Below are 16,091 nucleotides of genomic sequence, written 5' to 3' on the forward strand. Positions count from 1 at the left end.
GGTATAGTTAACTAAATCAGCTCAACTGGTTTTATTGGCTCTATATGTATAATTTTTATGCTATCGTAAACTGACCTTATTCATGTATGTAAATGTATGTGGATATTTTTATATATATTCTCTCTTTTTTAATTTGCACTGGTCACAGACTAATAAAGTCTGCTCTTCTAAAAATCGGAGTTGATATCTAGGTTAGCTAATTTGAAAAAAAAAAAGGGTTTTTATGAAGGAGCAGTCAATCAGTGGCCATTCTACTCCACTATATTTAATGGTCCTTCAGCAGAGAGAGGCAGACTGCTTGCTAGGATCCCAGCAACAAATATTTCTGTCATCTTTATCCTGTATGTAGACTTTGCACACCTAGCTGGCTATTGTTGAAAACAACACTAGATTAAAGGTTTCCTTGATTTGATCCAAGAATAAATCTCTTTGAACATTAATTAAATATAAGAAAGCTTGTGTAAGTATGGTACTAAAAACTATGGAAGTGGAGTGCAGCTTTTGATCATATAAAGGGGTCTTAATTGCTGATTGCATCTCTTTTTAGTAATTCTCCACTGAATTCTTTAGTATTGTAGACTTCTCCATTTAAAGGGTAATGGAGTTTAAATTTCACCTTTGCCCTGTATCATTATTTACTGAAAAGAGAACTCGGGTAATTTCTTGGAACAAGATTATCTCAAGTTAGATGACTCAAGAACTTCGTTGCTTAATTTAAGTGCTTTACTTATTAGTTGACTGAAATAAGTTAAAAGTAAATATCCTGTTTAACTAATATAGAAAATAAAGAAGATGAAAGCTTTCAAAGTTTTCAGCTGTAATGGAGTTTTCCTGTTTAAATAAGCCTGTCTTTTCTACTGTTTACATATTTTAGTTACTCCACAGTTGAAGGAGTTGGCTAATTGTAAGATTGGAGGCAGGGACATTTCTTTTGTTCTTGGTCAAACAGCTTTGTAAAATTAGAGGGAAAACATATTAAAAACTGCCAAACCTATCTTGCCAGAGGTAACTGGAATAGATGTACATACTATAAGAAATAATCACTTTTAAAAACTGTATTTAATTCTCTGGGGAAAAAGCAACACAGTCCTTTTAGCCAGCAAATTGGCTTTGTGAGTTCAGTAATATCTCCCACAGTCCTCAACAAATTAACTTAAAGTTGGCAAAAGGAACACAGGAATATCTAGATATTCATCTAAATGTGTCTTTATGTGTGTATGTATGCACAAATCCTGACCAGCTACTCTAGACTTCTGTTGTGCTGGAAATCTGATTGATAGATTTCCGGGCTGAAGGGAATGTGAAGTTCTTTGGTCATAAATTGTTTTCTGAACCCCTTTGTACTGGTTGTAGACCTGGGACTTACTCTAATCAGGGCCATGTTAACAAAAAGCAGTTGTTCTCTTTCCTTTTTGTCATTGTTGTTGTTGCAGGGGGAGATAGGAGGATATGGAAGAATGAGGTGGAAGGCTAAGCAAAGAAATATATTTCATGTAGAGCAATCAGCTGAAACGAAGAATGTTTCGGCTTGACTGAAATTACTTCTCTCATGATCTTGAAAGCAGCACATATATCTTTTTGAAAGCAGCACCAATTAGGTCAAAACACTCAACATAATGTGTAGATATGTTCTAAATTAAGCACCTTCCTAATGCTCGAGGACATCTGGTATGCTGCACAAATAATGCTTGATTTGGTGAAACATAGGGTAGACAACAAACACTGGGTATTTTATCGTACATAGTTGGATATGAACAGCGCTTTAGGAGTCTGGAATATACTTAAGGGAGATAGAATAGATTTTGAAGATCCGTTGCTAACTGTAGAAATCATAAACCAGGAAATGAATTGGAAGCTTGACAATTTCTTTTCTTAAAGCAGCTGCAGATCTTTTGTGTAGGCAGTAAAGTAAAATCATTGCAAAATGCAGTGGAGTAATATTGAAAAACGTAATAAATAAATAATAATTAGGAGCATCTCTATTTATGAAATATAGAGACTTACTATATTGACAGTAGTACTCAGAGTGACATGCAACAGCACCACACAAATACACATACTCATGCTAGTTAAAAATCATTTTGAAATACTCAGAAGAAATCTATTAAGCTTCAAATAATCTAGAAAAAAATGTAAGGAGGGGGAGAGTAAGTACATATGGGAATATATTAATTATGCCGATCATAAATTCAGCAACTCTGCGTAATTGCCCTCTGAAAGTTTATTGGAATGAATTGTGTAAACATCATTTGATAAGCTAAGATAGCTTTAAGTACCTATATATCCCTAAAGGTTGGGAGAATCTGTTCAAGTTTTTTAAGCTGCTTTCTTATGTGAAATGCAATAGAAACATAAGAGAATGCGATAGAATCATAATAATTGGAGATAGCAATGACTGCAAAACTGTTGGTTGGATTTAGTCTACTGGAATCAGCAATTTAAATATATGAAAGTCATTTTCATAAGAAGCTCAGGTTTGTCTATTCATTTAGAGTAAGAAATGATAATTGCAGAGAGGGAAGCTTTTATAAACTGGAAGAATCCATAGCTAGCTGTTGATTTTATGGACTAAATTTGCAGAAAGTTGCTTTCATTTTCTTGATGTGGATTTTTTGTCTGTTTTTTTAAAGGTACGGACACTCTTTGTCAGTGGTCTGCCCCTGGACATCAAACCCCGAGAGCTCTATCTCTTGTTCAGACCATTCAAGGTACTTTCTTTGACTATCAATCTTGGAAGAAAAATTGGGACCAAGTGCCCATGTGCTTATTTATGGAAACATTGTGATTTGTGTTGTTATTATAAATGGCATATTTCCACAGTAATGTTTGATGGCATCTTCTGGAGGGGAAGACCATGTTCCCAGTATATGGATTTTAAAACATTGGAATACAGTTAATCATAATATCTTATTTCAACTGAAAACTTGGCTAGGAGGACTTTCTAAGAGACTGAAAGTTGGCCAAAGGCCCCAAAAGAAAATGATTATGATCTTACAGTGATGTGAGGAAGGCTCCAAGTTACACATACGATCTTCTACTGATGATAAAGATTAGGCAGGGTTCATAATGTCTGTAAATGACATGTTATGTACTGTATGTGCTTCCATACATTCCTCAAAGGTAGAGTATGTGCATATTCTACCATTTTCCTATTTTCTAATCCCAGCAATAGAAACTTACAAACCCAACTGGTTTTTTGGGTTGTTCTGGGCTGATAAACCTCATCTTCACTCATAGAAAGCATAATATTAGCCTATATATGTATAAAATCCATCTTTCTTGGTAATGAAATCTTTTAATCCACTTCATTACATTTCCTCACCCACCCCCTTTGAACTGCATATCATGGGAAAAGTTCTTTTTTGTGTCATCTCTGCTTGAAAGCTTGATTCTATACATATTATAATGACAGTGCAAAGCATTTGAAAGAAGTGTTTCACCAAATGGGTTAGCACCAACCAAGCACCTCTCTCTCTTTGAAGTGCTAAAACTGTCATGAGTACTGATGGCGAGCAGGAGGGGGCCTCTATCCAGGGGGGAAAACGCATGCGTAGTACTGAGGAATTAAGCAGCCATTCAAAGAGACACAGATCAGACCCGCCTTAACTTTTGGGGTTTATCTGTCTGGGTTTTTCCCATGCTTCTTCAGTTTGTTAGGATTCTGTTTTATGTAGCAGTAATAAACACTAGAGACCTACTCCTCGTCTCAGCGTGATTTCTGACTGTTAGGACAAAAACAGCCAGGTCTTTTGCAAGACTTGCTTGGCTGCCTTGAAACCTGTCCAGGACTATCTCCAGATGCATATGCAACCACTTCCTGTTGCTAGGGGTCCCAGTATGCAAATATATGCCTGTGCGGATAACCCTAACCCTAGCAGCTTTGTGAGCTTGCAGAAGACATGGCTTCTTTAATCCTTCACAAAGAGGTGCTTTGTTTATGCCCACCCACTTTGCCACCTCTTCTGAATGCCTTGCAAGCCCTAGTACATATCCCATTAGCAGTTTCTTATAGTACTTGGGGTATCTTCCACTGTGCATTACCATATCAGCGCTTTCTAAATCATGTAAACACACCTTTTACAATTTTGCCCCAGGAAAGATGGAGACTAAAGATGTTTATTTCTTGGAAGCCCCTCAGTGCTTCTCCCTGTAGGTTGATTCAGAAGTGGCATTGCTTACCACTGCTTTAAGAAAACATCAGTGCCTTTGTTACATCAGCTATTTCTCTAGCAGCCATACTCAGCTCAGACATATTGGTATTTTTAGAAGACACACTTCGTATTAAGGCCTGAAAACAGAATCAGACTTGCAAGATTCTGTTAATGTGACCTTACAATAAAGTAGAATTGTTTCATCTGGGTGTGCTTCCTGTCTGGGCTACCTCACAAGGCTGACATCAATCTTGCAAATCTGAAAGTACGTTTCTCCCTGTCACTTTTGCAGCCCAAGAAACTAGGGAGGGTCCCTTCTGAGATATTTGCCATGCCCACATTCCTTCTGTGGGCTAAGCTGCCTCTTATCTGACTATTTCCTGGCTGCGGCTCTTTCGCCTGTCTCCCAAGGTCATTCCCACACACCATTACACTTGGGGACAATTTGCAACACCAGTGAATCATGAGGTAGGACTCAAAATATTAGATTTTTTTAAACAAAGGGTTCTATCATAGAACCTTTCTACACACAGGGAAGGGGAAAAGGGAAAGGCTATCTAGATAGCAGTGGCGATGCAGAAGAATTGGCAGTCCAGCTGATGCCTCCAACCTCACTGTAGTTGTTCATCATCTATGTTTGCTATCAGAGTGAGAGGGGAAAAAACCTCTATAGGTAACACTGAGTGGACAGCAGAAAAATTGTCCCACTGATCGTACCTAATAATGGTGGAATGGTGTCTTGACTTCACAAGGAAGCGACCAGATACTGTATGGTAAAGCGGATGTTTCCACCAATGGGCAAACCTCTGCCCTAGAACTAGAAAGAAAAGACTGCAAAACTCTTTTCACAGCATTTCCTCTGGAGTGGAACTGACTCAGTAGTTAATTGGGAAGCCCACACTGTGGGGAGGACCCAGGCCAGTGCCCATCTCAGAGAGTAGAACTCTTGCATTACATAAGCATGTTGCAGTGCAAACTCTTGTGCATTACATCACGATGTAAGTACGAACTGGTGGAGCTTACGTCTTGACATCATGGCACAGATTTTGTCATTTGGCACGTTGTAGTTAGGAACGGATGCCCATACTAAGCACTATGGTGTAATATCTTATTTGTGTTTATTCAGAACCAAACTTGACCCTGCTTTTATAAAGATTATAAAAAAATAAAAGATTATAAAAATTATAAAAGATTTTTATTTTTATATAGTGTATATAGATTTGTAGAATTATTTCTTTTGCTCTGCACTTTACTCCAACTATAGGACAGGTAATCTTCACTAGCCAACCACTCATTCAGCAACTGTTCGAAGTTATGATGGCGCTGAAATAGGAGACTTATAACAGGTTCTCAAAGTTGCAGCTGTCGCAGTGTCCCCGCAGTACCATGCACATTTATGACAGTCGCAGTGCCCTGCAATCATGTGATCACCATTTACAACTTTCACAGAAGCTTCTGACAAGCAAAGTCAATGAGGAAGAAGGCAGGAAGTTGCAAGTTGCAGTCACGTGATGTCACATTTAACAATCTGTGGTGATTCACTTAATGACCACAGCTGGAACTGCCAAACTGCCATTGGGCATGGTCATGTCGGGTGCAGTCACATGATTTTTCACTTTACAACCATGCACTTAGTGATGAGGTTGCCAGTTCCACTTGCAGTTGGTAAGTGAGGACTACCTGTAGTTCCAACAGTAATGAATACTTTTAAGTAATAGTGTATAACCTTAACAGTTTAACTAAGTTTTCATCTTAATCTTGAATAGAAAGTTAAGTTCCTGATATTAATCAGCTGCCTGCCTTAAGGCTATATGAAATAGCTTAAGTCTTTCTTATGAATTATTATTGTTCTTTTAAAGTAAAGCCAAATGACAAGAAATATATTACTGTGTGGCAGTGTGTTGATATATTTAAATGTACAGATCTAATGATCTTGTATATTATCTTGTCCACATATATTTTTATTTTTCTCTCCAGGGTTATGAAGGTTCTCTTATTAAACTCACTTCAAAGCAGGTAAGCCTAATATTGAATAAATGCTTCATCAGAACCATCATAGGAGATTATAAAAATGTGGTAAATTATAAACAATTAACGTTGGTATGAAATTTTGGCACAGAGGTTTAAATATCAGTACTGTAACCTTTATATTACTTTGTTTTTCTACAAAGGTCAATAAAGATGGTCAGAATAACTGAACTGGCAGTTGTTAACCAATTAAAGTCTCTAGTTGATTAAGTAGTTACCTTCGAACTACAGTAATCACAGTATTAAAGATGTATATTAGCTGCACTTGAAAAAGTAAGTTGTGTCCAGTCCCCTGCCCATCTTCAAAATGTGATCACTGGACATGCAGAAGGGGAAAATGAGATTATGGATGCCAGTCTCATGGGGTGTTTTTTAATATAATTTTATTGAAGAAATTTTTAACAAGATAAAAACAATACAAATGTTAGCAAAGAAACAAAGAAAATAAGAAAGAATAGTGAGTAAGTAAGAAAGAAAATAGAAATAGAAAAGAAGAAGCAAGAAAAAAAAGAAAAGTTCATAAAGAAGCAGCTTCCGATCCCTTTGACAGCAGTTATAAATGCATTTATATTTTACCCTCTCTCTCTAAGGTTACATCATAATTTCCTTCTTTCCATAAGCTACCCTTTCTGATCTTCCAACCCATAAGTCACAGGTTTGTTTTTCTCCTTTTTCAGCAAAAAGTCCATAAGGGGTTTCCAAGTTTCCAGTCATTGATAAATGAAGTTGATGATCTTTCTCTAATCAGACAAGTTAATTTTGCCATCTCTGCTAGTTCTGTCATCTTCACCAACCATTTGTCCATTGTGGGTATTTCAGAGTCTTTCCATTTTTGCGCATATAATACTCTTGCAGTAGTAATAATATATAAAAATAACCTTCCATGGCTCTTTTCTAATTGACTGTCCATTAATCCCAGCAAGAAATGTTCTGGTTTTAGTTGAATGTTGATCTTTAAAATTCTTTGTATCATTACATGTATTTGAACCCAGAAATTTCTGGATTTTTTACAAGTGCACCAGGCATGATAAAATGACCCTCCATGTTGCCCACATTTCCAACATAAGTTTGACAATTTTTCTGGAGTCATATACGGACAGTACATCATTTTATAAAGTTTCTCTTTTAGATTATAACAATGTAAATTTCAAACCTTTTAACCACATATTTTCCCACTGTTCCGTCAGTGTATTGTGTCCAAAGTTCTTAGCCCGTTTTATCATACCGTCTTTCACTTGTTCTTCCATTTCAAATTTTAATAAAAGTTTATAGACTTTAGCAATTACATGTTCATCATTTTGTACATAGTTCAACTTCAAATTCTGTCTTCTGCTGCTCAATTCCAAATGTCCTCTTATCTACCTCTTACCTGTGCATGTGAAAACCATTGAAAACTAGATCCCTCTTCTACCAATTGTTGTTTTGATTTCATCTTATATTCTCCATGTTCCTGTTCTAGCAACTCTCAGTAAGTTAACCATTTTTCTTTACCTACTATTTCTTTCCTGTAAAATGCTTCTTGTGCTAAGACCTTTAAGCATTTTTGGGCACAGTCTGGGTTTATGTCTGTTCTATATTCTCATTATGGCACTTCTAATACAATGATTCTTAAAATCTACATTAACATTATCATACCAGAGAAAACCATGCCATCCAAACTTCAGATTGTGCTCTTCTAATTCTAAAATTCATTATTTCTCAGCAAAACCCATTCTTTCATCTAGACTAAGCAGCAGGCTGAAAAATACAATTTCAGATCAGGCAATCCCAATCTCCTTGTTCCTTTGCATCTTGAAGTATTTTATATGTATATTTAACTCTTGTTTTTTTCCATTGCCATACAAACTTAGATATATCTTTCTGCCATTAATGGTACATCAGTAGTCATAATAGGTATTATTTGAAACAAAAACATCATTCTTGGCAAAACATTCATTTTTATCACAGAAAATCTCCCCAGCAATTAAAATTGTAATTTCTCCCATCTTATCATGTCCTTCTTAATTTCATTCCATGTCTTAAGATAATTATTCTGGTATAACATACAATTCATGTTAGTCTTAGTGATATCCAAGTATTTTACTTTTTTCTCAATCTTTCTCAATTTTCTCAATAAAACTATTTTTTCCATCAATTCCATTTGTTTTTCCATTTTCATATTCTTTTTTAACATCTTTGTCTTTTGTTTATTAATTTTAAAACCAGCTAATACCCCAAAATCCTTTAGTTTTTCCATTAGTATTTCTATACCTTCCAGAAGGTCTTCTAAAATTATCACCAGATCATCCACAAATACCCGTAATTTATATGTTTCCCTTTAATCTTCACTCCAGCAATTCTCTCATCTCATCTTATATTTCTGTTCAATACTTCCAAAGCTAAAGTAATCTCCCATTAAATACCAATTTTCATATGGTAAGTCCATTAGTTTAGCCATAAGTCCTTTGTAAAAAGTTACTTTATCCTCATCTGGAGCATAAATTCCCATTATCAAAGTCTTGGCCCCATGCAGAGTAGCTTCCACCCCCACATTGCTACCATAATCATCAGTCAGTATCAGTTCTGGTTGTAATTGGGGGTTTATATACACAACTCCATTTCTCTTTTTAACTCCTGCTGAAATAAATTCTTCACCCAAGTTTTTGCAGATCAAATATTTTATATCCTTTTTTCTAATACGTGTTTCTTGAAGACAAACTCCATCTTGTTTCAATTTTTAAAATAATATAATAATTTTCTTCTTTTTTGAGGAGCATTTGCTCCATTTATATTTCGCATTAGGCATTTAAAATCCATGTTTATGCCCCAAACTTAGAAAGTCAATACCTGCAGCACCTAGCGTGGTGGTGGTCTCCTCAGTTTCTTGTTGTAGCTGTTTAGGGTCCAGAGTGCTGGGGCCCTTTGTCACTTCCATTTGCATTTCTTCCAGCTCCCCTTTAAATGTTTCTAGAAATTCTCTTGCCTTTTGGACTGAATTCAGTTTGAACCTCTGTTGTTCAAAAGTGAAGACCTCATGCTTTTAGCAGAAGCTGCCAATGGAAACCTGTGACTGCAGATTTTCCTCTTACAGTTGGATCCTATGAAAGGGGCAGAAGACACTTAGTGGAATCGATCAATCAATCACGCTTATTATCAGAAAACAATTAGTATGATATGATCTAAAATTAATTAAGAATAAAAATACTAAAAGTATTTTAATGGAATGCATATGGGAATTCGCTGCTGCTTCTGCTGTTGCTGCTGCTGCTGCTGATTAAAAAACAGGATAAAGACCCTCAGGATTGTTCATTTGGAAGCTGATCCAAATCTTGAAGAAAAATACAATTTGAGATTATTGGCCAATAAAACCCAAATCTTTATTTCTAATATCTTGGTATGAAAACTGTATTGCTGAATCTCTCTGGTTATTTTTTTTAAGTAACATTCCTGTTTTCAAGCTGTATCCAGGGGGACAAGTCTCCCAAACTGAAAAGCAGGAGAAGTGGATTACAACATCTTTAGGGGAGGATAAATTATGATATTATCTAAGGCCATTTTCCATGCCAGTCATTATTTTTGCCTGCGTGCTAGAGTCCTGTCATGGGATACTGAAAGGTGGGAAAATATATTAACAGATTCAGGTTTTAAAAAATATTATAGTGTGCAGTTTCAGATTTTTGTCTTATAAGAAACGTGGCCTAAACATTTTGATAGTTTTTAACTTGTTAGGTTAAATGTGTTTATAATCTATGAAAGTAAAATGTTTAATAAGGGCAGGAACAGAAGTGAAATTGGTTCTGTAGCTTTGAGTAAATTAAGTGCTCTAGTACAAATATTTCACAAAGTACTTCTCTGCTTTGATGTTTTTATTGATGAATTGATCTAGCACAACACTCCTGACTTAATTCTTGGAAAATGCAGAATGTAAATCAAGCATTTTGGAATAATTAAGTAATCATTACTTTCTGATATTTTTTTTTTTTTTTGCATATTCTGATTCTTTTCATATTGGGTAAATGGTTTTCCACGGTTGAGTCAATTGACTCACATTTCACAGTCTTTAACACCCATCTCCTAAAGTTTCCAAGTATGTGGATATAAATAACGTTAACCATGGTCTTGTTACCTAATATATAGAAGGCAATAATGAATAGAATTGTGCAAAATGTTTATTTTGAAATACGTCAAGTATGAAATGTTGACAAAACTGCCATCCTGAATGCCAAATGGGCTGTTTTGAGCATTTTGGAAGCATCTTGAGCTCAAAACAGAGGAGTCCTGAGTTTAAGACCATCAATTTGAAGCTTGAAATGCTTCCAAAATGCTTGGAAGAGCCCATCCTGCACTTGACAAGGGACACGTGTCCCATTTCACACTCAAGGGACACTTGTCCCGTTTCACACTCAAAAAATGTAGAAATGAAATGTTTTGGACATTCCTAGAACAGAACATGCAACATTTAATCAAGAAAAGTCTACACAATGAAAAGTCAATACCAGCTTAGGAACTAGAGATACTAGAACCGATGTAACCATATTTAATTTGGGCCATCATCAATACTTCATTAAATTTTTCTGCTTAATTGTTGGATTAAAAGTAGCAACTGAAGTAATGGATAATTTTGACTGTTAATGGTCCCGAAGCATTTTATTTTTTCTCTTCTTTCAGCCTGTGGGTTTCGTTAGCTTTGATAGTCGCTCAGAAGCAGAAGCTGCTAAGAATGCTTTGAATGTAAGTATGTTGCATCAGTCTCAATTGACTGAGGGGCTTTGTAAGTACTGTTAAACACATAAGTACATACAGGGGAAAGGCACTGGATTGTATTAAAATGGAGCTCCATTGTCAACAGAACCATGTACTGCTGTTCTATAAAACTTGAAATTTCAAATGGAATTGTTCCTTGGAATGCTTACCATAAAAATGTCCTTGCCTATGGAAATCTACAGCATTAGCAGAATAGAAATGGAACCTAAGAAGGGAAGGTAGTGTAGAGTTATAGAACATACTGCATATAGAGGACTGCCTTATATCTCTGTGCTATATCTACTTTATCTGTCATATATCCATAGAATAAATCAAATGAGCTTGAGCGGAGAAATACAGTGGTGATTGATTATGTGCCATCAAGTTGTCAACTCTTAGTGACATATAGATAGACCTTCTCCAGGATGATCTGTCCCCAACCTGGCCCTTCAGGTCTTCCAACAGTATACCCCCAGTGACTCTAATCAAGTTCATCCAGCTCACTGCTGGTCATCCTCTTCTTCTCTCTCCTTCCGCCTTTCCCAGCATTATGGTTTGTTTGTTTGTTAAATTATTTAATTAATTTAAATTTATTTCTCAAGGGAGCTGGGTTTTGCATAAAGTGTCAAAATATGATAATTTTAGCCTAGTCATTTGTGCCTTGAAAGAGAACTCTGCGTTCATTTGTTCTATGATCCATTTGTTTGTTTCCTTGGATTTCCATGGTATTCTTAGGAATCTTTTCCAACATCATAGTTCAAAAACCTCAATACACTTTCTATCCTCTTTCATCAAATCCCACTTTCACTTCCCTAGGGTATCACAGGAAAAACCATTGCCTGCACAATTCTGATCTTTGTAGGTATAGACACATCATGACATCTGAATATCTTTTCCAAGGCCTTCATTGGTAGCCTACCAAGTGCTAGTCTGCAGTATATTTCTTGACTGATGCTTCCTTTCCTAAGTAGTTGATCCTAAAATGTAGAAGCTATCCACCTCTTCAATATCTTCATTGTCAGTTGGAAAGCTGGTTGCTGTACCTGTTGTTATTAGTTTGGTCCTCTTTATATTTCATTGTAGTTCCATTGACTGTCCTTGACTGCCTTTAGTAGAACTTCAAGATAAATTTGTATTTTCACCTATCAAAGTAATAGACCAGGTTATTAACCTATCAAATTGTCAACATAGACCAGGTTATCAATGTCTCTTCCTCCAATTTTAAAACCACGCTCATCTCCTTCCAAACCAAAGTCCCTCAATATATAATTCTGCATATAGGTTGAACAAATAAGAGGAGAGTAGACAACTGTGTTTCACTTCTTTGCCAACCTGGAGCCAATCTACTTTGCCATATTCTGTCTGTACTGTGGCTTCCTGATCTGTGTATTGGTTCTGTATGAGGATAATGTGAGATTCTCATTTTTCTAAGCCCATTCCACAGCTTGACATGATTGACACAATCAAGGCCTTTCTATAATCAAAGAAGCACATGCTGGCTTCTTTTTGGTATTCGTTGGCTTGCTCTACTATGCGGCAGCAATATAATCTCTTGTTTCTTGACCTTTTCTAAAACCAGCTTGAACATCTGGCATTTCCCTTTCCATGTAGTTCTCTAATCTCTGTTGGGTGATTCTAAGCAATATTTTGCTAGCAAGTGAAATTAAGGGTATTGTGCAATAGTCTGCATACTCTGTTAAGTCTCCTTTCTTTGATATTTGTATGTAGGCTGACCTGTTCCAATCTGTTGATCACTGTGTCATTCTCCAGATTTGTTGGCATAGGTTGACTAGAATTTTACTGATTCTTGTTCTGTCGCTTGCCATGTCTCTGGAAATATTTCATCAACTCCTTTAGCCTTCCAACTTGATGATAACCAGAATGCTGATCTAACTTCATCTTCTGCCATTAGAGGTTCTTGTAAATAGGGAGTATCTTCTAAGGTATCTTGGATGTTGACATCTCTACTGTAAAGAATTTCCTATCTCCATTTGATCTTCTGTTCATTGGCATCCTTTAGCGTATCAATTTGAGATTGGAATCTTTTTTGTAAGTACAGAGGTCTTTTGAAAAACTTTCCTTGTTTTTCTGTGTTTGTTTCCATCTTTGATGTCTTGACAGACGTCATTGTAATATTGCTTCTTGTTTCTTCTAACAGCTCTCTGAAATTCTTTGTTACGTTCCTTCCTGAGATCTTTGTCTTTCTTGGTTTTGGCTTCTCCTCTTCTTGGCAATTTCCACCATCTGTTACAACATCCACTTTGCTTTCTTCTGTTTTTTGGTCTTTGGCTGTCTATTTTCACATTCATCCTTAACAACATCTTTGATTTCATTCCACGGTTCCTCTGGTTCCCTATCAATGAGGTTCAGGACTTCAAAGTGATTCTTGATGTTCTCCTTGAAAATGGTGGGTATATACTCAAGATTCGTCATGGAAACTGGCTGGCTTTGTTCCTCCACTTTAGCTTGACTTGGAACTTGATGACAAGCAGTTTGTGATTTGTTTCATAGTAAGCCTCTGGCCACATCTTTGCTTTTATAACTGACTCTTCCACTTCCTTGTACCAGTAATATGGTCAGTTTGATATCTGTCTATTCCATCTGGTGATGTCCATGTATATAGCATTGGCTGTTCAAAGATTGTATTAGGAATGGAGAAATTATTGAATTGGCAGGCAGAAATAAATCATTCTTGTGCTTTATTTCTGTTTCCTGGGCTATAGAGTCCAACTGTGTTTTCCTCCTTATTATTTCCTAGTTTTGCACTCCAGTCTCCAACCACAAGCAACACATCTTGCTTACATGCTCTGTCGATTTCAGATTGAACTTATTTATTTATTTATCAAATTTGTCACCGCCCATCACCTCCTACCAGGGATACCCATCTTATTCAACTCATCAACTTCTTTTTCTTCTGCATCAGTAGTTGGAGCATAAACTTGGATAGCCGTCATATTAAAGGGTTGCCTGCAAAGTCTAATTGATATTATTTGGTCATTTACTAGACTGTACCCAAGTAAGGTCCTTGCTATATCCTTTCTGACTGAGAGCAGTGCCCTTCCTTCTTTGTTTTTACGTCCTGATCAGTAAACAGTATGATCTTCTGAATGGAAGTGTCCAATTCCACTCCATTTTAATTCTCTGATGCCTAAGTTGTCAATGCGTAGTTGATCCATTTCAGTTTTCACTGCATTGAGTTTTCCCATGTTCATGCTTCTTACATTCCATGTTCCCATGATGATTCTGTTTTTGCAGCTTCAGATTCTCTTTTTCTGCATAACTAGACATCCTGAAGTTTTTATCAAATTGCATCATAAAAACTATTAGTACTTTGAAAGATCCTCAGTTCTTCCTCAATAGCATGTTGAGTGCCATCTAACCTGAGGGGCCAATCATCTGGCACTATATCATCAGTCATTTTATATTGTCTGTCCATATGGTTTTCTTGGTAAAATACAAGAGTGGTTTACTATTGCCATCTCTTGCACAGTGTGAAATGATGTTTTTGCCATTGTCACTAAAGGGATGAGCCTTTAGTGACAATGTATCTTCTTATACTTCAGCTGCCTGATATAGGTGCCTGCTTCCTTTAGCTGGGAGTATGTACTTTTGAGGTACATTCCAAGCATTCTTTGCTCATCCCTCCCAGGAACATCCCCTGTCATGATAATGCAGTGGAGAAAATACAGATTTCAGTTCGGACACTATTATGGTATTCAGAGAATAGAAGAGCAATGTCCTTTATTTCTGCCTGTATAAATGAGGAACATTTATCTCCAAAGAGGATGGAGGACAGGGGTATCTCTGAGAGGTCAACAGCATCAAAACAGCAAGCATGACTGGGCAACTGAAGCCCCATCGTTTTTTAATGTGCATGTCAAAGCACATGAGGTGAGATAGGCCACTTGAAAATTCTGCCCATATTACAAAGCAGGCAGTTTAACACAAGTATATTTATTTATGGAAGACATTATGTTAGTCATTAACTCTGGTTGTTAAATAATCATAAGCTAGGTTATTAAGAACTGTTATTTAACATTTCTGGTCATACACACCCTCTCCTACAAACAAAAGACCAGTCAGAGGCTTGGTAATAGCCCCATTTAGGTGAATGTTGCATACTGTCCTTATCATACCATCAGTGGTTAGCCACTCGGTAAGATCATGCTGCATCAACAAGTCCTCCACATACACAGTATGATTGTTTCTAGTGGGTGATACCACATGATCTCAGATCCTGATAATTCAGTGGTGTCCAGGTTATGGTGTTATCAACTACTGTTACCAGGTGGGAAAAATGCTAACACATAGGTAGCTTAGCTAAAAAAATGGCCAACTATTCATCCACAGAAAATCCTAATAGTTTTAATACAGAAACACCTTTAATTTTGTAGGCAAATTTATTTAGAAAAGGATCAGTAAAAAGTATTCCATTTTAGCACAATGAACAAACTGCTTTCCATGCATATTCTGATTTTTTGGTTGGACAATATAAATCTTGGTACACTACTGGAAAATAACAATTACAATTTGAATTATTTGATATTATTTATTTTCCATTTAATAAAATTGTTAAATGAAATACTTTAATGGCACATAGTTCAGAGTCCTATTAAAATGATGTTGGTAAGAATACAATGCTTTGCACTGTTGAGAAACCAGAATACAAGATATTCCCATTTGAGAATGGGAGAATATGGCTTTTAGCATATCCGATCAAAAGACATTTGTACTTAAAAAGCAGTTAGAAAACATGAGAAAAATAAAAGTGAAAGATGTTGTATGGAAGTCCTATAAAATTACATTATTGCACAATAGAAGCCTCATCTTTTTGCCTAAGCATGCTACTCTGAGTTAGTGCACAACATTTTTCTAGAGTAAATTATCTGCCTGAACAAACAGACATTGATAGGTTGATCCTTTTTGCAAACAGCTCTTAATCTGTTTGTCTTCAGGTTTGTATAACCAAAAATGTGTGGCATGTGCAGTGAATAAAACAAATATTGCACAATGGTAACTTGAATTCTAGAACTTTTATACATAATGCATATTAAAATCACATATATTTTCTGCTACATTTTGCTTAGTGCTACATATGCATTCACCAGTCATAACAGCATTTTATAGAATAACAGAAATAAAAAAGAGAGGTTTCTGTTCTATAGAAGTTACAGTCTAAATCTTGCCAGA

General features: G+C 36.1%; 1 protein-coding gene across 1 annotated transcript in view; it reads left to right on the plus strand.

Annotated features, from left to right (window-relative positions):
- Positions 1-16,091, plus strand: part of RBPMS (RNA binding protein, mRNA processing factor) — a 104,428-nt gene that overhangs the window by 43,422 nt on the left and 44,915 nt on the right. Inside the window, exons 2-4 of the mRNA XM_063294766.1 lie at positions 2,631-2,708; positions 6,129-6,167; positions 10,827-10,889. Of these exons, the coding sequence (XP_063150836.1) occupies positions 2,631-2,708; positions 6,129-6,167; positions 10,827-10,889 (180 nt within the window). The remainder of the gene's footprint in view (positions 1-2,630; positions 2,709-6,128; positions 6,168-10,826; positions 10,890-16,091) is intronic.

This window comes from Candoia aspera, chromosome 2 (genome assembly GCF_035149785.1).
Source record: "Candoia aspera isolate rCanAsp1 chromosome 2, rCanAsp1.hap2, whole genome shotgun sequence".
Classification (NCBI taxonomy): domain Eukaryota; kingdom Metazoa; phylum Chordata; class Lepidosauria; order Squamata; family Boidae; genus Candoia; species Candoia aspera.